Raw genomic sequence first — 27,143 nt, forward strand, 5'->3', positions numbered from 1 at the left:
AAAATAATAATTAAGTGCTTTATTGTGCGAATGATATTCAATAATTTGTCCATTGAATGTCAATTAATGTTCAATTGTCAAAAATAATTGATGTGAATTATTTTATAATTAACTCTAAATTTGAATTTTTTTCCATTCTTTCAATTTTTTGAAAATTATCATTAAATTAAAATTTCTAATCATTATTTATTACTAATAATAATTTATAGTAGAGAAATTATTACTAATTTTACTAATAATTATTTTTTTTAAATTGAAAATTCAAATTTAGAGATAGTTTTTTTTTTTTGTCGTTCAATATGGACGATAAAAATTGCCTATGAAAACTAAAGCAAGTGTATGCATATTAATTATATATTTAAATATTAAAACGCATAGGAATTGATTTTAGTTGAAACATTAATCAAAGAGTACGCATAAATTTTAACCTTCGTAATAATGTATTTATGATCTCAAACTGAGTATTATTCATCGAAGCAAATGCTGCACATTGTACAATGTCAAAACCAAAAAAAAAATATACTATATTATATAGTAAATAAAAGGGAAGAATTTGGGTATATAGAAGTTGTCTTTGTAATCTTCGAAAAAGATTATATAAAATTATTTTTAAACACTCGACACATGTGTCATAATTTTTCGCGCGTGTTTTTGTTTTTTTTTCCCTCAAAAATTTTTTGAAATATTTTTTATGATATATAATATATTTGTAAAAGGTATCTTAAATTAAATATCACCTTAAGGAACGAATTGATTACCGTCGAGAATTAAATATTTATTATAAATTCATCCTTTTTTTTTTTTTTTTTGTTTTTTTTTGGAGAAAACTCCACAATTATGGCTGACTTTGTAAATAAGTAAAAGAAGATACAAATTCATTACAATGATAAAGTAATTAAAAAAAGAAATGTTACAAATAGGCTTGTTACATTCGAAAGCATGGAAAAAAATGGCGCTTATAAATTGATAAATCTTCATTAACGAAAATTATTTTAAAACGCTTACATTTTTGTTGTAAATTGCAAAACTAGTGGATTGCATGCATTCATCAAATAAAAAAAAAAAACAAATTCCTATACATATATATTTCAAAATTATTTTTATTTTCACTTTGCTACTATCGAAAAAATGAAATTGTTCATTATTGACAATTTCATTAAAAAAAATATTTCTAAAAAAGAAAAAAAAAATAAAGTTCAAAATATAAAAAACAATATTCTTTTTGCACACAATCCGATAGTTTTTTTTTTGCTTATTGACTATATATATTATAATGAATTCAGAGACATTTTTTTTTTCTTAAAATCTAACGGTCTTAGGAATTGGATTGACTTTGAGCTGAAAATTGTTTTGAAACAGAGCTTCGTTTTTTTTTTCTTTTTTTTTTGTGTGAAATTATGTAATACTGAAGAGGCAGCTTGTATTTACACACTGAATCTGCTCTTCCTTGCTTCATCCGCAGTCACAAGATCTCTGACTCTGTTATTGGCCCTTTTCCTGTAATGATATTTATAACAAAAATTTTATAAATCGTCGATGACATTTTTTTTTTTTTTTTTTTTAAATTTTTTTACTCTGTCTCAGAATTATTCTCATTTATCGCTTTTCAAAAATAAATACAGTCTCTATAATTATCATCTATAATATAAACATTGATGTAATAAAATCAGCCTATAATGAAATAAAAAATTATTTTTCATAAAATTCTAATTATTTTTTTTTATCAATTTTTAGTACGTTCTTTAAGGTGGAATTTTGTTGTTTGTTCACTTAATTCTACAGGAAACAAATGAAAATGATTAATATTATTATATAATATTAATTTTGATTTATAATAATATAAAAATCAAAAGAAGCCTGCAAATGTTTTGTACAATATTTTCATCAAATTGGAAACACTCCAAATGACAATTTAAAGAAACAATAAAAAATGATTCAGGTATATTTTTCCATTTCAATGAGCAGTTTCTTATTTTTTATTTTTTGCATATTTTTCGAAGTGACGTTCTTATTGACATGTTTAGAGCCTATAAAAAAATATTACATATTATATTTATTATTATTATATCAATATAATGACATTATTGTTGTTATATTAATAAATTAATTAATTGTTTTTTATGTCCCAGTTAATAGTAATTTAATAAATATAATATATGTACTTTCACATTATACAATAAAAGGAAAATGATTTGAAACTGAATTAGTGATGTGAGGCATGTCTCGGGAATTTTTAACTTTTACGTCCTTCGTGTATAATTTTTTTTTTTTTTTTTTTTTTTTATAAAGATTGTTTTATTGTTAACAAAAAAAAATGTTTTAATTTAAATTTATATTATCAAAATTATTTTTATAAATAGACAATAATTTTTCTTTTTTTTTTTTTATAAATAAAACATAAAAAGTCGATAGTAGAAAAAGAATTTTCTTTTTAGAAAGTTAAATATCCCTGAGGTACCTATATAGTTACAAAAAAAAATCGACATTTTTAAAATAAAAAATCATTCAATTTCAAATGTACAATATTATATCCTGTACCGTTGGCTGAAAAAAAAAACTTTCTTTCGACGTCTCCTCGCACAAAATAATCCCATTCCTTCGTCAATATTGCAATGTTGGAGGACCTACTCAATATAATAAATCTTATTGAAAAAATAAGATATGACAAGTCGAAATTTACAGAATCATTGACAAATTATCTCAGAAACACATTTTTTTTTTCTTTTTCCTGCGTCAACTCATCGAAAATCAATAAAACGAGATTATTTTCAAATTTCAATATTATTACATATATATATCAAAAAATAAGAAATACAATGTCAATTCAATTTTTTTTTCGTTTTTTGCAAAATCAATATAAATTTCAAATATCAAATCAAAATTCATAGTATAATAATTTCAAATATTGGACAAAAATTCATAGTCAATTTCACAATTTCAAATATCGGACAAAAATTGTCAAAATTCTAACAAAAAAAAAAAAATATATGTATAACAATTCAAGTTTAGCTTAAATGATACACATGAGAAAATATTTCATTCACATCCTAAAATATACATTTTGAAATGAGAAATAATAATGATAATCGAAATATTTCAATTATATGATTTGGAAAAAAAGAATCTCGAAAATATTACTCACGAGTTGTGAAAGTTTAGCAGATCGTCCTTTGTGTATGTGAGTGTGTGTGTAAATATATGTAAAAAAAATATTGTCAAATTTTCGAGAACTAAAAAACTTAATAGTTTCCTTGCTCCTGATTCGACGAAGATGAATCCTGTAATTTTAATAAAAAAATGAAAAAAAAGGTAATTTTTTTTTTGTTCTACAAGTGCGCACAAAATTACACCACATACTCGTGAGAAATTGGCTGCTTCCGCATCTAAAATCATTTTTTTTTCGGGGTAATTGTTGACAAGAAAAAGATTATTGAAATAAATCATTACATTTATATCATAAAAGATGTTATTTCATTATTTTCATAATAAAAAAAAAAAAATATAATAATAATATCATACGTTCATATTAATTTATATATATATAATATGTACATATATATGTAAATATATGTAACTCGTTACGAATCAGGAATTATATTCGATACACATCAGGAGAGTACATTCATGACTTATATTCTAAATTGATAAGCAAGCAATTATTATTATCTTGGAATATTGGAGATTTCAAATCTTTTCACAAGTCAGAGAACAAAATTTATTCAATATTGTTTGTTCTATAATTAGATGTACAATTGGATACATTATCTGAGAAAATTTTCCATTAAAAATGATTGTACAAAAAAAAAAAAAATTCCTAAATGTTTAACTGAGAAAAATAATTTTAACTTGACAAAAAAAAAATTTTAATGAAATTTTAATCATTAAATAAGGAAATTTTAATCAAACTTTTTTCTCAATTTGGTTTGTGTAAGCAACATTTTTGTTTTAAAAAAAATTCAAATTTTGTTAATTTTCCATTTATACAAAAAAAAGAAAATATCAATCATATTTTCGATATTTCTTATGCTACTTTTTTTTTTGATTAGCTAAAAAAATTTTTTTTTTTGTTACAATTAAAAATAAATAAGAATTTTAATTAAAACTAATAAAAAAAAAAATAAATAAATTTATTGCTGGACAAAATGTCATTGCTTGCACCAACAAAATTGAATTTAAAAAAACATTTTTTTATTGAAACTGAAATATTTTTAGTTTAATATTTCAGTTGAAACAAATTATCTTTTGGAAAAATAACAACCCGATCAAAAAAAACATTATGCTGTAAAATGAATAAAATTTCTTTTGTTATCAAAGAAAAATATTTTTCTCAAGCGTGTAGACACCACTGGGATATAATTTGTAATAGAATGTCCATTTTTTTTTAAATTGTTAAATAAAGTGAAAAGCATAATTATTCCCTAAAATACTTATTCAAATTTTTTTTTATGACTGATTCACTAGTAATATTGAATTTTTATTTAACAAAATTTCCATATAAAAAACACTAAACGAAATTTTTGTTCAGTTAAATTTTGTATTAAGCCGAATTTTCAATTTACAGAATTTTTATTTAATGATTTTCATTCAACAGAATTAAAAAAAATTTTTATTTTTTAAATTCGTATTGAAATTCTGTTAAATGGAAAATATTTTTGAAATAAAATTTCTAATCAATGAAAATTCGATTAAATATAAAAATTCTATATACTAAAAGGATAGAAATTCTGTTAATTATATAGAAAATTATAAATTATGAAACACTGAAAATTTGAGTTAATTATGATTTTTAGGGAATATTTATGTAAATGAAAAAAAAACAAAACTTAATTTTCTACTTCTTGAAAACTGGTGGAAAAAAATTAACAAAAAAAAGAGATTTTATCAATTCCTCAAGATATAAAAAAAAAATTTGCTACTAACATGTGTTTAATTTTTAAATAAACAATTTATAAAAAAAATAAAAGTATATAACAAATTTAATTAAAAACAAAAGTCCTATCATCACCATTCATAAAAAAAATGAATTATCTCACAAATCTGCCTAGTGGTATAAACATTTTTTAGAAAAAAAAAAAAAATGTATGAATTAAAATTGACATTTTTCATTTCTTAAGTTCAATTGAAATTTTTCATTTCAATTAAAAGACATTTTTATGATTTTTAGTTTCAATATGTACCTATAGAAAGTATTTTTTTTTTTTGCATTTCTTTGAAGAAAAAAATACTAGTAAATAAAAAAATTTTTTCTTTTTTTTTTTAGAAAAAAAAATCACGTTTTTTTAACCTGTTGAAAGAAACACTTTTTTTTTCCTCTTGGAAAAGTATTGTTTCGTTCTATATTTATATTTCAGTGCAAGTGTTAAAAAGCGAAGGGTTCTATGGTGTGTTTAGGGGGCATTATTTCGACGTGTTTCCGGTTTCTTCATCACTCAGCTGCATCGTCACCTGCTAATCTGAACTTATCTAGCGACTAATTATCATGGAATACAAGTACATATACATATATATATGATAAAGAGTCAATATGGAAAACAGACGGATATATATGTATATCTAATGATGATATTTGCTAAACGCTATAAATTTCGATATTGAGGGTCTTATAATTAGAATTAGTTGATTAAAATCCCTACAGTATAGAAAAAAAAGAAAGCAAACAATATTATAGCGTTTTATAAATAAGACAGAGTTTTTTTTTCGGTAATATCGGCGAATTTTTTCAAAGGCTGGTGACTGTTTCGTTTCAGTATTATTATTTTTTGTTTGTTTTGTTAAATATTGTTTTTTTGTTATTATTATTATTTTTTTTATATATATATATCAAGCGGCCAATTATACTGCATTAATTGAAACATTATACGAAGATGGATTCTGCAAACTTTAAACGCGTCTCAACTGGAAACTTATCTGTAAATCGTCTGAAATAAATAAATGATTATTGCACATGTCATTTGTGTATGAGATGTGATATAATAAAAAAAATAATATAAAATTATTGTGTCTATGCGTTCGTAAAAGAGTCCCTTCGACACCCATTGCTGTATGAAAATATAATAATATTTGCGAGAACAAAACAAAATATCGATCATCAATAATATTAAAAATTTTTATGACATTACATTAAATATATTGTGAATATTGTTATTACTATAATAATATATCGTTTATTATAGTTTTCCTGAAACGAGGTGTGAATAATACACATCGAATAAAATAATAAAATTCCTTTTTAAATATATATTCAGTGATTATTTTCATTTTCTTTTTTTTTTGTGTCACGCCGAGACTCAAAAGCCAATTTAAAATAATTTACAATAATAATGTAGTTTTTTTTTTTTTTTAAAAAGTGTTTACTATTTAATAATAATTACATAATTAATTATATAAGTAACATTTAATTTGGTTACATAGGAAAATGAGAAAGAGAAAAATCTCACTGTACAAGTGTCATTCAAGTTTTTTTTTTTTTTTTTTTTAAATTGACTTCGATAAGCACAATAAAAATTGAGATGATGTACGAATGACAAAAGACTTTACAATTTAATTATATAATATAAATGAGTAACAAAAGAAAAAATAAATAACAATTCATTAATGAAAACTAATTTCTTTAATAATTAATAATGTCATTCATTTTTAGCTACGAATTTTTATTCTCAAAAATTTCAAAAAATAATCCTTTTTTGTGTAAAACTCTTGTAATTGTAAACCAATTGCAAAAATATCATTTTCCCTATTATAATATTTATAAAACAAAAACTCCAAATATAAATTTTTGTTGATTACTATTTATAAAAAAAAAGATAAACTTTGTACAAATAATTGTCATATAAAAAATTAACACTCTGGAAATCTTCTCAGAAGCATAACTCTTGAAAAAGAAGGAAATAAAAAAAAATAAAACAAAAGAAAAATGATCGAAATAAATTTTATTATCCTTTCCATCGAAATACAAAAATTAAAATAAAGACGTATTTTCTTTTCATTTTTTTTTTTTTTTTTTTAATATAATTATAACAATACAAAAAAAGTAGAAAAAAATTACAAATAAAAAAACATTCCAAATATGACACATGACAAATAAACAATGAAGTGAATGGAAAAAATTGTGACAAAAAAAAAATAATAATAAAAAAGAAAATAACGTACATCATCTCAAAAATATGCAGAAGAAAAAAATGATTAATATTCGATCATGAACTTACAGTGTTTTATTATGTTTATTGGCCTTTTTCTCAGTTATCGGAGTTTGGCTGTGGATATGGATAATTTTGATATCCAGTTGGGAAAGACGGATTTTGTTGTCCTGGTTGGGGTTGACCTGCGGAATTTGCAGCACCACCATAATAAGCGGGAGCACCGCCGGCATTCATTCCTGGATAATTTCCATAAGCTTGTGGAAATGCATTCGGTGTTGCGCTTTGTGGTCCAGCTGGTTGTGCCTGCATCGCCGGCTGTATTTGTAATTGTACCATTTGATTATTAGGCGCACCCATCTTCAACAAAAAAAAAAATAAAAAAAAAAAAATGAAGACTTTCAAATAGAAAAATAACAAAAAAAAATTCTCTATTTATTTTATTTATAAAGACAGAAACTTTGTGCTTTCAAATAATGTCAATTATGATATTATTATGATTTTAAAAATACTTTGATTATATGCTTTACATCTGATAAATTTTTACTTACATAATTTCAAAATTACTAAATTATATCTGATAAATTTAAAATTGAATTATTGAAATGAAAAAATATCTAAAATTTCAAATATCTTTCAATCAATAAAAAAAAATACAGCAATTTTTGAAAAAAAAAATCAAAGCGTTTTCAAAGTTTTTAAAATTTTAATTTTTTTCAAGATTCACCTTTAACGTATTAATAATACTTTTAATTCTGAATTTTTTTTATATCAAAAAATCATGATTTTTAATAGGTGTACAATCTAATTATTTACATTTTTTTTTTTTTCATTAAAATTCTTCGAAATTTTAAGTATATAGGGTAAAAGTGTGAGTATCCGGTAACGATATTTTCAAGTTTAATAAAATTTCGAATCTTTTATTATTAATTTGGAAAGAAATTTTATAAAGTAATTATGATAATGAGTTATTTTTTATTCGCCAAAAACCATAAAAGTCTCCGACTACCAGTATACTCTCCGAAATTACCCACGTTCACCCTATTAATATTAATAATTTTTCCTTTAAAAGTTTACATGTCGTAAATTAATAAACTAACCTTTAACACGAGAAAAAATAATTTTAACCAAAAAAAAAAAAAAAAAAAAAAATGAAAAAAAATCGAATTGAGAAAAAAATACAAAATTAATTTTTAAACAATAAAAATTTGAATTTAAAAAATTTCAAAATATTTTTCATATAGGTTTATAAAAAAATTAATAAAAAAAACAGCATACAATCACTGAATTGTAAAATAAATTCGAAATTCATATTTTTCTCAATTTTTGAACGTTCAAATGGATGAAAATAATTTTTTTGTTCTATAAATTTTTTTCAAAATTACTACAGCAGTGGAAAATAAGAAAGTACTTTAAAAAAATGAAATAAATCATCAATTTATTTTTAAATACAGGAAACAATATTTTTATTTAAAAAAAGAGAAATTGAAAAATAAGAAAACAAATTCGTTTATTTGAACGTTCAGAACATCAGAGACATATATATAAATTCATAAGATCGAATTTCTGTTTAATCAAATTTTATAAAGTGGATATTATATTGAACTGAATTTTCATATTGCAGAATTATTATTTCACATTGAATTTTCATTAAACAGAATAGTTAACAGTATTTAACAGAATTTTTATTTTTAACAACCCCTATACTTAAAAATTATACTGATTAGAAATTTTCTAACGCATAAATAGGTTTTAAAATTCATTATTTAGTTATAGAAATTTCATTAAACAAAATATCTTTTAAAACGAGTTCTTATATTATGCAAAATTTTTTACTTAACCAAACTTTCATTTCTCTAAATTTTTATTTAACCTATAGTTTTGATTTTAAAGAATTCTATTTACTCGATTTTTTCATTTAGCAGAATGTTCACTAAAGCTAAATTTGTTAGTGCTAAAATTTTCATTTCAGAAAATTGTCATTTATCCGAATTTTTATTTGCACAAATTGTCATTTGATATTTAGAGAATATTTTTAAAACATCGAATGTTTTATTTGACAAAATTTTCATTCTTGTTCGAAATTTCAAATTAAAATAAAATTCCATGAGAATTGTTGTACAAAAAAAAAAAATATTTCAAGTGAAAGAAAAATTCTGTTAAATAAACAAAAAACTTCATTAAAAAAAATTTAATGAATGAAAATAATTTGGTTAAATTTGAAATTTTTTGTTCTAATAAAAATCGATTTAATGAAAATTCGAACTTATAAATTTTAGGTAATATAATTTAGTATCTCAAAAGAAAATGATTTATACCTTGCCAGCTTTCATTTGTGATTCAATTGCTTCAGCTTCTTTAATTTTGCCGATACTTCTGTAATATTCAGCCCATTGTGCACTATAATCGGCTTGTCCTCCATTTTGTGCAGCAGCTTGCTGTGCTTGCGGCTGTGCTTGTGTTTGCTGTTGTGTTGGACCCGCACCTCCAGCTGCTGCTGGATTCGAAGGATTCGCGCCTCCTCCTAAAGGCACATAGATTTTATAAAAAAATTAAAATTAATAAAATAGAGAAGCAATTTCTTCTAAATGAAAATTAGTTTTCATAGAAAAGAAAAGATTTTCTAATTTTTACTAAAAGAAAATTAATTTTTATTTTATCATTTTACCTGCTTGTGAATTGAGATCAGGTTTTCCTTGCTTGGCTTGTTGTTCAATCATCTCGGCTTCTCGATGCATTCCCAATGAACGATAATATTCTGCCCACTGTGCACTGTAATCTGGCTGTCCAGTTTGTGGATTCACTTGAATTGACCCTTGATTTGGATTGCCAGCTGAAATTTTTTTTTTAAATTAAAACTTACAATAGATTTAATTCAATTACAAAAAGAAAATCATAAAAAAAATTTTCATCTTTTAAAATGTTTATTCAATATTCTAACAATTTTTATTAAAAAAAAAAATGAATTATCTAAAACTAAAGAATATGAATAAATTTACTTACATGGATCGGTCGGTTGTGGTTGACTAGGCCAAGCTTGATATCCTGGATTCGCGTTCCAGCTTGGATTATAACCAAGTGCACCTTGTCCTGGTTGTCCGTATGGTGCGGCCTGTCCACCCGGGGCCTTAAAATTAAAATTTTTTTTTGTCCCTTTCATTTTCAAAACGCAGAAGAGATAGAGAGAAAAAATAATCAACATTAAAACAACTTACCATTCCCAATTTTTCACTAAATAATCTCTTGGCATGCTCAACTTGTTCTGGATTACCGCGGATAAAGAAAATCTTTTCAATTTCATTGTTTTGATTTCGTCGATCCATTTCACAATGAGCTCCCGTTTGCATATTTATCTGTTTAATTGTTTCGCCACCTTTGCCAATTATAATTCCACATTTCGTGGATGGTACTGTAAAGGTTGTTTCAACCTTATCTTGCATTGGACCGCCTCCACCACCACCTCCACCGCCACCACCGCCTTGACGCCTATCCCAACCACCGTATTCATTTGGTCGTCCACCGCCGCCAAATCCATTTCCACGTGGACCATTTCTTCCACCGCCCATTGGATTTCTTCCATCATCTCGTCTCTGTTCGAACGGAGAAAAAAAAAAAAATTTTTAATTCTTTCTATAAAAGAATTTAAATTAATAATTTACGACATTTTTTAAAGCACTTTTTATCTAAAGTTGTTTTTGCTTTTTTTTACAGGCTACTAAAATTTGGGAACAAAATTCAAGAATTTTTCACGATTTTATTAAAAATTTCTACGTTTTTTAAATTGAAATTTTATCACATAATTTTCAATTAAAATTAAAACGTGGCTTATTTTAAGTGTAAAACAAGAATGTAGTTCTAAGTAAAATATTCATAATATTAATTCCTTAATAAGAATAATTCTATAAGAATATTATCAAGAAAATTGTAATAAATTTTCAAAATTTTAATTAACTAGGACAAATTTCTAAAAAAAAATCTTAAAGTTCCATTTTTAAAATTAAAATCATTAAAAGTAATTGAATTTCAGAAGTGTTATAGTTGAAATTATTTTTTAGAAAATTTTTAGATCTCACAAGCTAAATTCAGTTTGATTATCTACTTATTTTGTAATCTATTCATAAAATCAGTTCATATTGGTATTTGAAATTTTTTAAAATTCATAAAACTTCAAGATTTAATGTAAAATATTTCATATTTCCACATAAATAATTAAAAAAAGATAATATAAAAGTAAATTAAAATTACTTCATTTTAAACAAAATTTAATCAAAAAAATATTAATTCATTTTCTAGAAAAAAGTGTAAACTTTAATATAATTAAATTTTCTCTTTACAAAAATAATTTCTAATTACCATTACGCTGTCAATTAGCTCCTGAATACGTTGCCGAGCTTGTTCGACATTTGGAGCTTTTCCTGACAAGAGACATTTCCTATCACCAGGACCGTCCTCTCTTCCCTGTTGGAATTGCATACGTGCACCAGTTTCGGCTTGAATTTTCTTTATCATATCACCGCCTTTTCCAATAACAACACCAACGGCAGCTCGCGGAACAAGAATCTAATAGCAAAATAAAAATTTTTTCTACATATTAATTATTTATTATTAATGAAAAAATTGAATATTAAAAATTAAACAAATATATTTTGTTGAAAAAGAAAAAATCATTAATATTCAAAAAAGAATTTTACAATGGAATAATTAATATTTATTTATATATTTTATTATTGTTTAATATTTGTTTATGATTATTATAAAAAGTTAAATAAATAATTAAATTAAATTATATTTAATTTCATAATTTTTATTACCTCAACACCTTCACCATTTGGCGGTCCTTGATTGAAACCAGCTCCAGGATTTCCTCCACTATTATCATTGTTAAAATTACCAGGTCCTCCGGCTCCATTTCCACCTCTGTCACCACCACCTCCACCACGTGGGCCTCTGTTAAACATTTGCATTTCCTTTTCCGCTATTAATTCATACACCAAAGTTTTGGCATATTCAACTTTTTGTGGATCACCAGTGATTCTAAAAGAAAAAAAAATTTCTAAATTAATAAAAAACATTTAAGAAAAATAAAGAGAATTTATTATTTTTTTCATCAGTTCATAAAATTGACTAGTCAATTAAATTACTTTTTTCCTTTGTACACTTTTTTTAAAGATTTTTTTTTTTTTTTTAAAGATAATCTATAATGTCTTCATAAACAGAAATGAAAATGACAATTATGTAATTAATTTTTAGTGTTTAACACAAAAGTATAAGGGAATAAATAAAACACTATTTTTAACAAAACACAAACACTTATAATTATTATAACAAAAATTTAAAAAAAATATATATATATTAATTTAAATAAACGAGACAGTAAGTAATCTGCTCATATAATAATATAGAATATCGACTTAAATTTAAAATGTCGATGTAAAAATTTTTGTGTTAAGACAAGGTTAAATTGAGAGCATACAAATCGAAACAATAACAAACTCATAAACACCATTTAGAGAAATAAAGCAAAACTATACAAAATATTGAAATATTTCAAAAATTTTCAGTCACATTATATAATATGAAAAATTTAAATTCTTAATTAAAAGTTTGTTTCTTATTTAGATATTACTTCGAAAATAATTAACTTATTTTTTTAAATATTCTTAGACTTATTTTGATGATAATAATATTTTTAAATTTTCAAAAATAATTTTTTTTTACTTGCTTCTACGAAATATCTTAATTTTATTGAATAATTGAATTGAAAAAAAATGAATTAAAAAATAAGTGAATGTTACAATAATTTAATTTCAAATAAACGAAAATTATTCCCGAAATTTGAATTTTTAGTAAAATTTTGTAACTTGTAACTTTTTATAAAAAAAAAAGAATTTGACACTTTTACTGCACTGTGCTAAACTGTAACGTAAATAAAAAATTTCGTTTATTTTGTTAAAAAAAATTTTTTTAATCTAACTTTTGCTTATTCCAAATTCTGATTAGAAATTGTGTTTCACATTAAAAAAATTATTAATTATTTTGAAAAATATGAATAGACATTTGAACAAAATATTATGTATTATTAGGGAAAATTTTTATTCTCGCCTAATATTATGCAGTTTTAATTTTTAATTATTGAGAATTTAATTTTATTGAAAAAATCAGTTCAGGCCTCGGATCGACTATAAGGCACAAAAAATATGTCGATTTAGTTGATTTATATTTAAAAAAAAATCAATTTTTTTATTTTATAAAAATTTAATTTTCTTTAAATTAATAATGTTATTAGATATTAAATTCATTTTATTAATTCTGTAATGAGAATAATTCTATAAAAATATTATCAAAAAAATTTATTTCAATTATTTTAGAATCAAACTAATTGTAAGATAAATTTTCAAAATTTTATTTAAGTAGTCCAAATTTCTAAACAAAATTCTTAAATTTCCATTTTTATAATTTTTTTAAGTCTAATTTAAGCAATTTATTCGAATTAAAAATTTTGTCATAGTTTTTAGTTTTGATGGTCATAAAAATTTCAGGCAATACTTAATTAAGTTTTACTGACTTTTTAATAAATGTTTTTTTTTTAAATAATAATAATAATAATAATAATAATTTTGAAAGAGTTAAAGTTGAAATTTTTAGAAATAATTGAATTTCAAAAGATTTTATTAATTTTCAGATAATAATTAAATTTTACAGAACTAAAAATAATTTATCAAATAATTTTAGATAATATTTTTTAAAAGTAATTGAGAATTTTCAAAGATTTACAATTTAGATTTTTGAAATTAATTGAACTTCAAGTAAAAATTGTTTCAGATAATTAAATTTTCAAAGAATATTTTTTTTTTTTTTGCTTAGGGACTTTTGGGAAATCTATATACAGATACCTTGGCTTCCGCATGCCAAGGTTATGTGGGGTTGGTAAAAAAAAAGGTGAACACTAAACAAAATAAGCTGGCGAACTACTACCAGCCCCGACCCACTAAAACCCGTCAATAATTAAATTTTACAAGCTTATAAATTGAAATTTTTGATAATAATTGAATTTCAAAAGATTATGTTAAATTTCAAACAATAATTATAATAAGAGAAATTTTTAGTGATTTCTGTTGATGAAGAATTTATTGAAAATCACATACAAAAATTGAATTCCAAAAATTTTTAATTGAAAAATAGTTTAAGATAATTAAATTTTCGAAGAATATTATAAAAATCATTAAAAATAATTGAAATTTTTGCAAATACATAATTAAATTTCAAGTGATTTTGAATTAAAAATGTTTAGTAATTTTATTTGCTAATTTTTTTAAAATTATAAACAATTATTAAATTTTATAAAAATTTTAATTGAAAAATAGTTTAAGATAACTGAATTTGTGAAGAATTTCATTAAAATTATTGTATTAAAAATTTTTAAATTAAAAAATTAAAATTTTGTAAAAAAAAAAGTCGAAAAAGTCGCATTTTATTAAAATAAGTCGAAAAAAGTCGTATAATCCGAGGCCGGTCAGTTAAATTTTATTTTTTTTTAACAAAAACAAAAAAAAAAACTTTTAACATAGTAAATAAAAAATCTATCATAATTCATTAGAAGGTTTCAATTTTTTAAAATAATCGAAATAACAATCTTGAAAAATAAAATATCATTATTACCAAAAATTTCATTTCATAAATTTTTTTTTTTTTTTTTTCTGTTAAAAGAAAAAGGAAAAAATTCAAACCTCAAAGGCTTCTCTTGCTCCTGATTGGGTCCTTCTTGAATAACGACCATTTTTGCGCCAGATTTCTCCTGAAGATGTTTAATTGTTTCACCTCCTTTTCCAATGATGAGACCAACTTTAGGTCCAGGAATCATAATTTCAACGAAACCAGGATGACCCATCATTGGTGTTGATGTTGGTGCTGGTTGCGATTGACCCCCAGCTTCTCCAAATGGTACACCAACGGATGGTGCTCCAATGCTGACATTTAATTCTCCTGGTGTTCCGGTTTCCGTTCGACTACGTTGATTCACAATCGACAGCACAAGATCCTTCGCTCGACTGAAACAAACATACACAAGATTTGTGTTAAAAAAAAAAAAGAAAAAATAGACAAAATTAGAAAAAAAAATTGTTTTCTTTAAATAAACTAATTAAATATACAATAATAATTTCCATTTAAATATAACACATAATCAAAAGACATAATCTATTGTGCTCAACAAGTGCAATTCAACAACTTATACATAGTTTTCTTTCTTTTTTAAAAAAAAAATATATATATATATGACAGCAATAAATAATACACGAGAAACTTAAAAAGAGCCCTATTTTTTTTTTTTTGGAAAATCATTTTTCTATGTGTAAAGAGAAACATTTTTCAGTAGACAAAACACATTGTCTTCCCCCATGCATATCCTATCCTCCTTCCTTCTCCACAACCCTAGTAAAAGTAAAAAACTATTAGTAAATAAGAAATCACAGAAATTCGAAACATCTTTCGACAGAAATAACAAAAAAAAAAATATCCTACCCCAATTAAAATTAACAATAAAAAAGATGAATTCAAAAGTCATGTACTCACTTTCATGACAATAATATGCGTTTATTCTGCACATAGAAATCGTAATCTCGAAGATTCAATTTAATTTCATAAGAATTATATAATATATATTAATTATTAATATATAAATCAAATACAAAATCATATTAATTAAATATAAATCAGATATACAAGAAATGTGAGAATTCGATATTTTTTTTTTAATTTCCAAATCGAATATAAATCAACACAAAATTGAATTATTTTTTTCAATGATAAAATTTCATTTGATTTTAAAATTATTTTTAACTCAAATATCTATTCAATTTCAAATAAAATTCCATTTGACATATAAAAGTAATGTTATTAATTTCCAAATCATCATTTAAATGAAATTTAATTAAAATATAATAGAATTTATATTTTAGATCAAACAAAATTTTAATGGAATTCAAATTTCGATTAAATTTGATTTTTTTGTAAATACAAATTCGCACATTTCTTATATATATAGACAATTTTTTTTTAAAAATACATAATTGAGATTATAAATTGTAAATTTGCAAAATATTAAGGAGGATAGCAGATTTGCTTGGCTCATTTTTTAAAAAAAAATTTTTTTTCTTCGTGCTTAGAAAAATTATGTTATCACCTGTCGTCATGCTAAAAGCGTTTTACGATTCCTACATGTGAGTATCTAATAAAAATTTCTATTTATTTTTTTCAGGTAAAACTATAAGTATAAATCTATAAATATATTTATGTTGTATAAAAATTTATGTTAAAGAATAAAAAAATGAACATGAATAGAAAAATTAAAAGAGGCGATGTCACAAATTTCAACAGTCATAAGAGTCGACAGGACGGAAGTATTTTTTTTTTTTTTTTTTTTTTTGTAAGGGATTATATTTGAAGTAATAAATAAGAAAAAAAATATGCGTTACTTGACAGCATCTCGCGATCCTGTTAGAGTGCAAATGCGTTCTGGCAAACCGCTTTCTGGCGCCATTTGTATTTTACATCCTGTTTCACTTTGCAACCTTGTTATTTGTTCTCCACCTCGTCCAATTACTGAAATAAAATAGTTTTTTTTTTCATTAGAATATTAAACCACAAGAGTGTTGGAGAAAAAATTGATTTAACAAAAATTCTTCAATTAAACATTTAGTTACATGAATTTGGAATTTATAATGTTGAATTTCTACTTAATCAAATTTTTTTACAGAAGAATTTATATCAAACAGACTTTATATAGCAAAGAATTTTTAATTAACCGAATTTTTTTTAAATATATCACATATTCTGTAATAATTCATAAAATTTTTATTAAAAGAAATGTTTATTTATAAATTTATATTTGATAGAATTTTTGTTTCTATTTAACGAAATTATTATTATTTAAGAAAATTTATGACCAAAAAGCAAAAAGATTGAAACAAAACTTGAAAAAAAAATGAAAAAAACAAAAATTTTAGAAAACTAAAAGAAAATCTAAAATTTTAAGGATAATTATAGAATTTTGTCTTTTTTGTGAAAATAAGCAAATAATTTCAAAAATACAAAGGAGAATTTCAGAGACAAATTTCATTTAAAAAATTGAAAATTTGAAAGAAAAATTGATAAATTTAGAAAGTCTCAAATTAAAAAGAGAATTTTTAGAAAAAAAGGAGAATTTCGAATCAATTTGTAAAAGTAAAGAAATAAATAAATAAATATAAATTTAAAAAAAGAGTAATTTAAACGCAAAAATATGTATTAAATTTTTTTTGAGAAAATAAACAGAATATCACAAATTTAAAAAAAAGACATTCTTAGAAAACAATTGTGGGAAAAATCAAGAATATTGTCACGTTCATACAAATAAATAAATAAATAAATCAAAAAAAAAAATTGTATAAAGAAAATTTTTTTTAACAGAATTGTTATATTTAGTAAATTTCGATTTATCAAAATATTTACTTAACAGCATTGACGTTGAATAACAAAGTTTTTATTAAAGAAAATTTTAATTCGAATTAATTCTTATTTAACAAAATTCTACTTAGTTCTTTTTTTGTCAATTTTTATAGACATAAATTTCGTTAAATTGAAATTATATTAATTTAAAATTTTAAAAAAAATATTAGAAAAAATTATAAGAGTTCAGCTAAATAGAAATTCTTTTAAATCGAATTTTAGTTAAATGTAAATTAAAAATTTTGCATAATATAAAATCCAATTTATACATGGGATTAGTGACATCTCTAAATAAGTTAACACAAGAAATCGCAAAACTCACTAAATCACATGGCGAAATGCGTCAAGAAGTTTCCGATATTCATAAGGATACGAAAGAGGCACTTAAAAAATGTGACCAACTTGAGTCAAATCTGGAATCTCTGAGGTCAAATTGCTCTTTCATCACGAAGAAAATGAGGGAAAACAATGTTATCTTATATAATATCTCCGAGCACATGGCAAGTGAAACTGAGTTGTGCGCAGCCATTTTTTCCATTTTCGAGAAACTTCAGGTGAAAATCCCGGATTATGCTGTGAGTGATTTTTATCGTCTGGGCAAAAAATCTGAGGAGACTATTCGTCCTACTATGGTCAAATTTGCGGGTACGAGATGGGTCAAGCTTATCTTCTCCAAGGTAAAAGAATTCAGACACCTAGACATCTTCATATCTAGAGATCGCTCCAAGGAGGAAAGAGCCGCTCGAAAACTACTACATAAGAAAGTTCAGAAGTTAAAAGAACTGAATTTTATTCCAAAAATATCACATGATAAAATAGTTATCGATGGCAAACCGCTGGAAGATTTCCAAATTGATAAAATATTACAAGGTGAAACAAAGAACCAGACACTTTTGGACATTGGCTCAGAAGACGTCTTCAAAACACCAGATATAGCTAAAAGAGGTCGTCCAAGGGGATCTCGCACAAGCAAAAGTGTAGCGTGTAAACAGCTAACAAGCTTTTTCACTCCAGGACGTAAACGAAACGAAGAGGAAATATTAAACGGAGATAAACAATAGCAGAGGGGAACCGCACGTCAAGATGTCAACATATCTAATTTAACAGTAATGAATGTTTCAAGTTGTGGCCCGGCGGGAAGGTGTTTATTTTGGAATTGTCGTGGCTTCTTAAATTTCAAGGATATATATAGTGTGATTGGTGACAGTGATATAATTTGTTTATATGAGACCTGGTTAACGGAGACAACGATCACATATATAGCTCCATCTTTCCGGTACGTACAGGTCCCTGCAAAAAAAACTATGTATTATGGAAGAGCCAGTGGGGGAATTTTAATTCTTTATAATGAAAATCAATATTCAACTAAAGTGATAGCAGAGTCTGACGTCTTTGTCTTTTTAAATGTACATTCTCTTAACGGAAAATTTATTTTGGGGGTCGTTTACCGTCCCCAGTCAGTAAAGATTCAGAATTTTTTAGATGAGCTAACACCAGTCTTAGAAAAATTAATTTATTCATTTCCGGAATACGACATTGTGCTGGGTGGGGATTTTAATTGCCGGATCGCTCAACTTAATCAAATTGATGTCAATATTGTGGTCGATGCTAATCTTACGGCAGCTAGAGTTTCATGTGACGAAGTGTATAATAGTAATGGTAATGTGTTGGTGAAAGTTTTGGAATCGTATGGCTTCTTGTTGTTGAATGGTAGGACTAATGGAGACTCGCCGGGAAATTTTACTTATGTTAGTTCCATCGGTGTGAGTGTGATCGACTTGGTGTGGATCTCAGTGAGCGGTACACGTATGATCAAGGACTTAAAGGTATTACCAATATTAACAAATTCAGATCACTTCCCGGTAATAGTCACTTTTATAAATCTATTAAAGAGTCATGGGAAAAAATATTCAAAAGAAACACAAAAGGTTAAAGATTACAATTTAGTTTTTAATGTTGATAAGGAGAGTGATTTTTATTTCTTGATGGAGGAATCCTTTGACGAGACACACTTATCGGGCGACATCGATCACCTTGAGGATTATTTACTATCTACAATAGTTAAGAGTGCGTGTTCTTTGAATATGAAAAAAGAAAAAATAAATTCAGATTTCCCTCATGTAAACAGGCCGTGGTTTGATAAAGATTGCATTGAGCAAAAAAAACGCGTTAAGTCACTTTTAACTCTTTGCAAAAAATCGCGATTTATGGGGGATGGTAAAATGGAATATGTAAATGCAAAGAAACATTACAAAAATCTGCTAAGGGATAAAAAACGTTGTTTTGAATCTAATAGAGTTGATCAATTGTCGATGGTAAATGATCCTACAAATTTCTGGAAAATTGTAAATCAGGCAAAGGTCCGAAATTATAATGTTAACAATTTGAATGTGGATGTTTGGGAACAATACCTTCGAGACTCTTTCCCCCCCCATGACATAATTGAGTTTGATTTATCTTATCAGACTAATTCTATTTTAGACTCGCCTATAACGATAGAGGAAGTAATTCGTAGTCTTTTAAAATGTAAGGGCAGTACGGCCCCGGGTGTGGATAAAATAAAAGGAATTTTTTATAAAAATTTACCTCCCTCTTGGATCGCCTTCTTATGTAAATTTTATAACAAAATTATGGAGGAGGAAAGAGTGCCGGAGGAGTGGGGACAGATACAGATGTCTATGTTACCAAAAAAAAATAATTCGTCACAAAATCCGGATGATTTTAGACCTATTAGTCTAGTTAAGGTAGGAACAAAAAACTTCACTCAAATTTTGTCTGACAGAATAACGCAATGGGCTACAAATTCGAATTTGTTCGCGGAATTTCAATCGGGTTTCAGGAAGGGAAGAAGTTGTATGGACAACCTGTTCACGTTTATATCCTTGATTCAAATACACGAATATAGAGGGAATCAAGCATTGTATGCGATTTTCGTCGACTTTAAGAGTGCGTTCCCGTCAGTCCTTCACCACAAACTGTGGGAAAAATTACATGCGCTGGGTTTAAGTTCAAAAATTATCAATATTTTGAAGGATTTTTATAAAAAAGCAAAAGTTGTTATTAAAACAAACAAGGGGAAAACTAATCCAACAAATGTTACGAGAGGTGTATTACAAGGCGAAACGTTAAGCCCATTACTTTTTTTGTTGTTTGTAAACGACCTGGAGGAGTTTTTGATAAAAGAGGGTTGCACAGGCATCTTAATTAATAAAATTAAAGAAATCTTTTTGCTTGCATATGCTGACGACCTTGTCTTGTTCGCTGATACGCCTTGGGAATGCTCTCGCAAATTGAGGGCTTTATCGCGCTACTGTAAAGAGAATGGTCTAACCGTAAATGCAAAAAAAACAAAAATAATGATTTTTAATTTCAAAGGGGAACACTCTAATAATATAAAGTCTTTTAAATTTGATAAAGAAACTATTGAAGTAGTTAAGGAGTTTACTTACTTGGGTCTCGTTATTTCCGACTCACTCAGCTTTTTTAATATGTCTAAAAAAGTGATCAGCTCAGCAAATTTAGCGATTACTTCCTGTATAAAAATTATAACAGCTGTGAAAGCCGATAACTGGAAGACATACGATAAACTTTTTCAAAGTTTTATTTTAAGCGTGCTGACCTATGGGGTGCAAATTTGGGGTTTAAATTTTGTAGAGAAGTTGGAAACGGTCCAACTAACCTTTTTAAAGAGAATATTGGGTCTCCCTATCAATACCTCTTCAATAGCGGTTAGATGTGAGACGAATGTTCTCCCGCTATCATATACAATTTTGAAGTTAACTCTCTCCTGGATGAAAAAATTGCACTCCATGGATCATTCACGATATCCGAGATTGTGTGTCGACGAAATGATGAGACAAGCGCAGAAAAACACGGGAAGCGGGAATAGAAATTGGTTTTCTCAATTTAAGTCCCTGTTTGATGTTTGCAATTTTTCTGAGATTTGGGAATCGTTCTCTCTTGAACTTATTACTAAAAACTCAGATTCTATCTTAGAAAAATATGAAAAGCATTTGCGAGAGCAGGACATGGGTTACTACAGGACCTCGAAAAGTTTGCAATTTTGGCCACACTTGACGTTCTCTTCCCCAGGAAGCTCATATATTTTTAAGAGAATGCCTATTTTTTATAAACGAGTTTTCGCGCAAATAAGACTTTTAAATTTTTACAACCCTAGAATCATTGCAAAAAAAGAAAAATTCATTATAGAATCGAATGACCTCTGCCCCTTGTGCCACCTGGAACCAGAAAACCTTTTACATATGTTATCGCTTTGCCCAGAGTACAATTTTATCCGCCATAAACACCCAGAAATTTTCAATAATAGCAAAAATAACCCTGAGGCCTGGCTGACGGATATGAGCTCTAATGAGCCCTCTTTTATCAAGAACTTTGTCTTGGCAATTTTGGAAATTTTGCGAATAAGAGCGGAGGCGAATACGTTTTTACCAGAATAAAATATAAAAAGTAAAAAAAAAAAAAAAAAATAAAGTGTGGATGTCTGCTTTGCGGTTCTAGTTTTTATTATTAGTTTTTAGTATCTTTCTACAAACATGTAAAACCGGCAATCTCAATTATTATTATTGTCTACTCATTTATGAGACTCCTATGTATGGACCTTGGTGTCCTAGAGCATTAAATAAATCTAAATCTAAAATCTAGTATGTAAATAATTATTTATGTTTAATAATTGAGTGGAAAGGCCAACTTTTTAATTTGCATTTGCTTTGGCAAAAAAGTAAAAAAAATATTTTGAAACTAATAGTTACTTTAATTTATTTATAATAAAATTTTTTTTAGAAAATTAAAGAAATTCCCTGACTTTTCCCTGATAGTTAGACACCCTGTTAACGTAAAAAATAGTATAATTTTTGTTAAGTTAAGTACACAGTACTTTTGGTCTGTTAAAAAGTGAATGAGTAAATATAAATAACTGTAAATGAAGAAAAAAAAAACTAAAAATGAAAACTTACTCAAGCCAACCATTTTGTCAGGAACTCTAATGTCTTCGTTGCAAATACCACCCAATCCAACAGAAGGTGGAGGAGATTGTGCGGATCTAATTTGAATACTTGGATCTGGAATAGCGATTGCTGGACCACCACGAATACCAGCTAAAGGATCCGCTACAAGTGGTGCCATTTTTTTGGCCTCCGGTTCTACAAAAATTCATAAAACAGAGGGGATGGCGGACATAGTTTAAAAAAATTTTTTTTTATATATTAATTTTCACAAACAAATATTATATTATTGTTTCTTTTTTGATATCCATAGCAAGAATTGCAATTCTCACTTGTTTTCTTTTAAAAAGCATATATAGAGACACAAAATACAATTATCATAAATGTATAAAATAAATGCAGATAAATGGCACATTTTCAATATATGACACAATAAATAAAGAGTACAACGAATAAATAAAAAATCGATAATAATAATATAAATATACAATTCATAAAATCAAATTATAGATATATATATATATGGTTACATGTAATAAAAATGAAATTATATATGGTACATATTATTATCAAATGAGATGAAAAATTGTAAATTGCATATTATAGAAAACTATTAATATATACACATTTTTATATTAGTAAATATAGGTATATATATAAATCTAGACGCATGATATTCTTAAAAACTATCGATATCAATAATTTTTTTTTTTCACTTCAATATTAAATTTCACGCAATGTTTAACCAATATTGAGAAAAAAATGTGTAATGTTTGCTTGGGATTTTTTTTTTTTACATAAATTTTACCTGCACTGTCTTCCAGTGGACGTTTTAATTTTCCATCTTGATTATTTTGTGTGCCTCCAGGATTGATTTTGGCTGCAATCTGTAATTTGTATTTAAAAAAGACATGACGAGATACAAATCATTTATAATAAATTTCCATTATACTAATACAATTAATGTTCAATTAAATGTAAATATTTTTTTTAGATTCAATAATGCGATTAATTATAAATAATTCAACAATTACTGTAAATCAATTATTATTTTTTTTTTACATGGTACATTATGAAATTTTTTTTAATAAATTCGTAAATTATATAAAATTACAAAATGATTTTATATAAGTTTACATGTAAAATTACACTAATATGTAATTTCATAAAAAAAGGAAAAGTTTTCAAAAAAATTATAACTATTTAAAAAAAAATTAAAAAACTTTATCTTTAAATTTATAAAAAAAAATATTTATTTGATTCAAATACTCGATTTCATGACTAATTATCAAATAAATTATAATACTTGAACCAAATAAATTTTATTTGAATTTTAATTTGTATTTGAAACAAATATCATCTCAAATAAATATTTATTTGTTAATAGTCAATTAATCAATTATTTGAATCAAATAAATTTTTTTTCAGTTTATTTAATAAAAGCTTAATTTGAGAACACGTGCTTAAACAATATATATACAGGGTGTTCCAAAAGTATGAAAACTTGCAAATATCTCGAAAAGTAACAAAGCTGAAGTACGCAACGTTTATGATAAACGATTTTTAAAGAAATAATTTTTAAAAATGAAAAATTCTATAATTTTTTGCCTAAAAACAATTTCTTGTAGTTTTCATTAATCAACAAATTATAAAAAAATATTTTTTAGGCAAAAAATTATAGAATTTTTTATTTTAAAAAATTATTTCTTTAAAAATCGTTTATCATAAACGTTGCGTACTTCAGCTTCGTGAAAAGTACGAATTTTTGTAAAAAAATGTTCAAGACAAAAGTTGTTCCAAACAAAAAGATGTACATCTTTGAAACCAAAAAATTGGGCCCGGAGACCAATGTTGGGCCCTACAATGAAAAAAATGGTTTTCTTAAATGAGACCACTAATTTTCAGTATCAAATTCGTAATCCCCATGAAATTCTCCGTTCAGATATGTGGTGTAAGTGCCCAAAATATTGGGCCCAATCCAAGATATTGGCTCCAAAATTTATCAACAGATAAATAAATTTTAAAAAATCGCATCTTGGTTGGGATTTTGAGATCACAGGATTAGAAATTGGAAGCTAATTTTCAAATTAGGCATAGAGCCCAATGTAAGATTCTGCAGCCCAATGTGAGGGCCCAATATTTTTGGAATTTGTACCACAAGTCCAGAATTTCAGAACGATTACGAAATTGAAGGAAACTAATTTTTTTTACGGTAGGCCTAACATTGGGCTGCGAAATCTTACATTGGGCTCTGTGCCCAATTTGAAAAGTATCTTTGAATTTCTAATCTTGTTACCCCAAAGACTCCAAAATATGCGATTTTATAAATTTATTTATTTGTCAAAAAATGTCGAGCCCAATCCCAGTCAGTGGGCCCAATATTTTTTGGCTTTTGTACTACAAGTTTAAACCCAGAATTTCATAACGATTCTGTAATGGATACTGAAAATTAGTGGGTTTTATTTAAACAACTAATTTTTTTTTAATGTGGGCCTCACAATCTTACATTGGGCTCTGTGCCCAATTTGAAAATTAGCCACGAATTTCTAATCCTGTGACCCAAAAAACGCCTAAAGATGCGATTTTTTAAATTTATTTACTTAACGAAAAATGTTGGGCCTAATCCCAGACATTGGGCCCAATATTTTTATCATTTTTACTATACAAGTCTAAACCCACAAATTCATGGGGATTACAAATTGGATACTGAAAATTAATGGGTTTTATTTAAGACAACTAATTTTTTTTTACTGTGGGCCTCACATTGGGCCGCGGAATCTTACATTGGGCTCTATGCCCAATTTGAAAATTAGCTTTCAATTTCTAATCCTGTGATCTAAAAATCCCTCCAAGATGCGATTTTTTAAAATTTTATTTATCTGTTGATAAATTTTGGACCCAATATCTTGGATTGGGCCCAATATTTTGGGCACTTATACCACATGTCTGAACGCAGAATTTCATGGGGATTACGAAATTGATACTGAAAATTAGTGGTCTCATTTAAGAAAAACACTTTTTTCATTGTAGGGCCCAACATTGGGCTTCGGGCCCAATTTTTTGGTTTCAAAGATGTACATCTTTTTGTTTGAAACAACTTTTGTCTTGAACATTTTTTTACAAAAATTCGTACTTTTCGAGATATTTGCAAGTTTCCATACTTTTGGAAATGTATATTCCCTGTATATTCAAGCGCACAATAAGTTCGGGGAACGCAAATGAGAAATATAAGATGAAAAAGAGGTTCTTTTATATTTCACGCTTTATTACGTTCGGAAACAAATTTTTCGTATTTATTTTGTGTTGGTCTCTAATTATAATTTATGTGACAATAATTTAAAATTATAAAATTACACAAATATTTTATTATAATATGATCATTTTATTTTTTGTTTATTTTATTTTTAAATTTAAATAATTATAGAATTAATTATGAAATAGAATTTCCGTTTCTTTCTTTCTTTTTTTTTTTTGAAAATATCTGAAAAGAAACGCTTCATCTCAGAAATCGATTAGTGAGTACCTATACTATAATATTAAAAAAAAATCTAACAATAGTGTAGTAACCTAATTAAAATTCAAACAATACACACAAACAATGAACTGTGAAATAAACCATGTTCTTTTTCCTTGCAAATAGAACTTTGTGGAGCGATACATCAATATCTATATATATATATAGTATAGCGAATGCTTGTTTGGAAAAAAAAAAGTTGATTTTTAGGTCGATCAGATCAGTGTTGTATAAATATATAAAAGAAAAAAAAATTAAACCATCACTTTGTTATTCGCCTCCATATTTCTGTTAATGCAAAACATAAAAAATGACAGTCACTAAATTTAGGGTGATTTTTTTACATATTTCTTTCTTTTTTATTATATTAAAAAAAAAACAGAGGGGAACTTTTGCGAATGTCTCCGAATTGAACGGACATTGGCTGTTTGGCAGACATTGGCGCCCATTGGAAAAAAAGAGAACATTGAGTCGCCAAAAAAAAAAAAAAAAATACGTTGCGGCAATTATTGGAATTGCAAAAAATATGCCTGGTTTTTTCTTTTCTTGTTCATTATAAAAAAAAGAAAGAAAGAAATTTGCAAATACATACCTGTTTGGCGCGCTGTAATGCAGCGGCAAATGCCGAACTCTGGGAGAAATTTTGAGGCGGAGCGACCGCTGAATAATCATTCATGTTGAACCATGAAGGGGTTAACTGTTACAAAATTGTCCTTTCTTCGCTCTAAATGAGCCTTTCGTCAAACAGATTTCAGTTGTTTCCTTGAAGAGCCCTTGCAATACACAATTTTCGATCACTATTTGTTATATAGTTACTTTTATTAATTACACAAAATCTGGTTTACGAGCGAAAAGAAACCATTTGGCGATGGGAGAAGGCGCAAGCGTCTGGCCACGAAATATATATATAGAGAGAGAGGAAGGATGGGCATTTTTTTTTTTTATAAATTTAGTTCCACGAATTGACAATAGTCTGGCGCGAAAAGTGAAATATTTAAATTAAATAAATAAATTTTTTTAAAAGAAAAATATTATTTTATATTTCAA

General features: G+C 25.6%; 1 protein-coding gene across 4 annotated transcripts; it reads right to left on the reverse strand.

The window, feature by feature from the left end:
• Positions 1 to 336: 336 nt before the first annotated feature.
• On the reverse strand, positions 337 to 26,999 carry LOC127286025 (far upstream element-binding protein 1). 4 transcript variants are annotated; one of them, XM_051312305.1, is made up of 13 exons: positions 26,689 to 26,999; positions 23,391 to 23,469; positions 22,595 to 22,780; positions 16,610 to 16,736; positions 14,864 to 15,184; positions 11,948 to 12,170; positions 11,490 to 11,696; positions 10,352 to 10,726; positions 10,140 to 10,263; positions 9,805 to 9,969; positions 9,455 to 9,660; positions 7,206 to 7,496; positions 337 to 1,497 (listed from the first exon to the last, which is right to left on the reverse strand). In XM_051312305.1, exons 1-12 carry the CDS (start codon positions 26,770 to 26,772, stop codon positions 7,236 to 7,238), a joined length of 2,358 nt encoding a protein of 785 aa, XP_051168262.1. In that variant the 5' UTR covers positions 26,773 to 26,999; the 3' UTR covers positions 337 to 1,497; positions 7,206 to 7,235. The 4 variants fall into 4 exon arrangements, with proteins under 4 accessions (XP_051168262.1, XP_051168263.1, XP_051168264.1 ...); XM_051312306.1 differs by lacking the exon at positions 337 to 1,497 and adding an exon at positions 5,305 to 5,918; XM_051312307.1 differs by lacking the exon at positions 337 to 1,497 and having other exon boundaries at positions 6,913 to 7,454.
• Between the last annotated feature and the right edge of the window lie 144 nt (positions 27,000 to 27,143).

This window comes from Leptopilina boulardi, unplaced genomic scaffold (assembly GCF_019393585.1).
Source record: "Leptopilina boulardi isolate dan_hultmark-lab unplaced genomic scaffold, ZJU_Lbou_2.1 LbouV2_342, whole genome shotgun sequence".
Lineage (NCBI taxonomy): Eukaryota > Metazoa > Arthropoda > Insecta > Hymenoptera > Figitidae > Leptopilina > Leptopilina boulardi.

Bases quoted from the DNA above. Each gene is read 5' to 3' on its own strand.
- LOC127286025 (XM_051312305.1), bottom strand. From the start codon at position 26,772: ATGAATGATTATTCAGCGGTCGCTCCGCCTCAAAATTTCTCCCAGAGT. The intron at 15,185-16,609 runs GTAACGCATATT...TGTTTGTTTCAG, and splicing joins GGATCGCGAGATGCTGTCAA to TCGAGCGAAGGATCTTGTGC. The intron at 7,497-9,454 runs GTATAAATCATT...TTTTTGTTGAAG, and splicing joins CACAAATGAAAGCTGGCAAG to ATGGGTGCGCCTAATAATCA.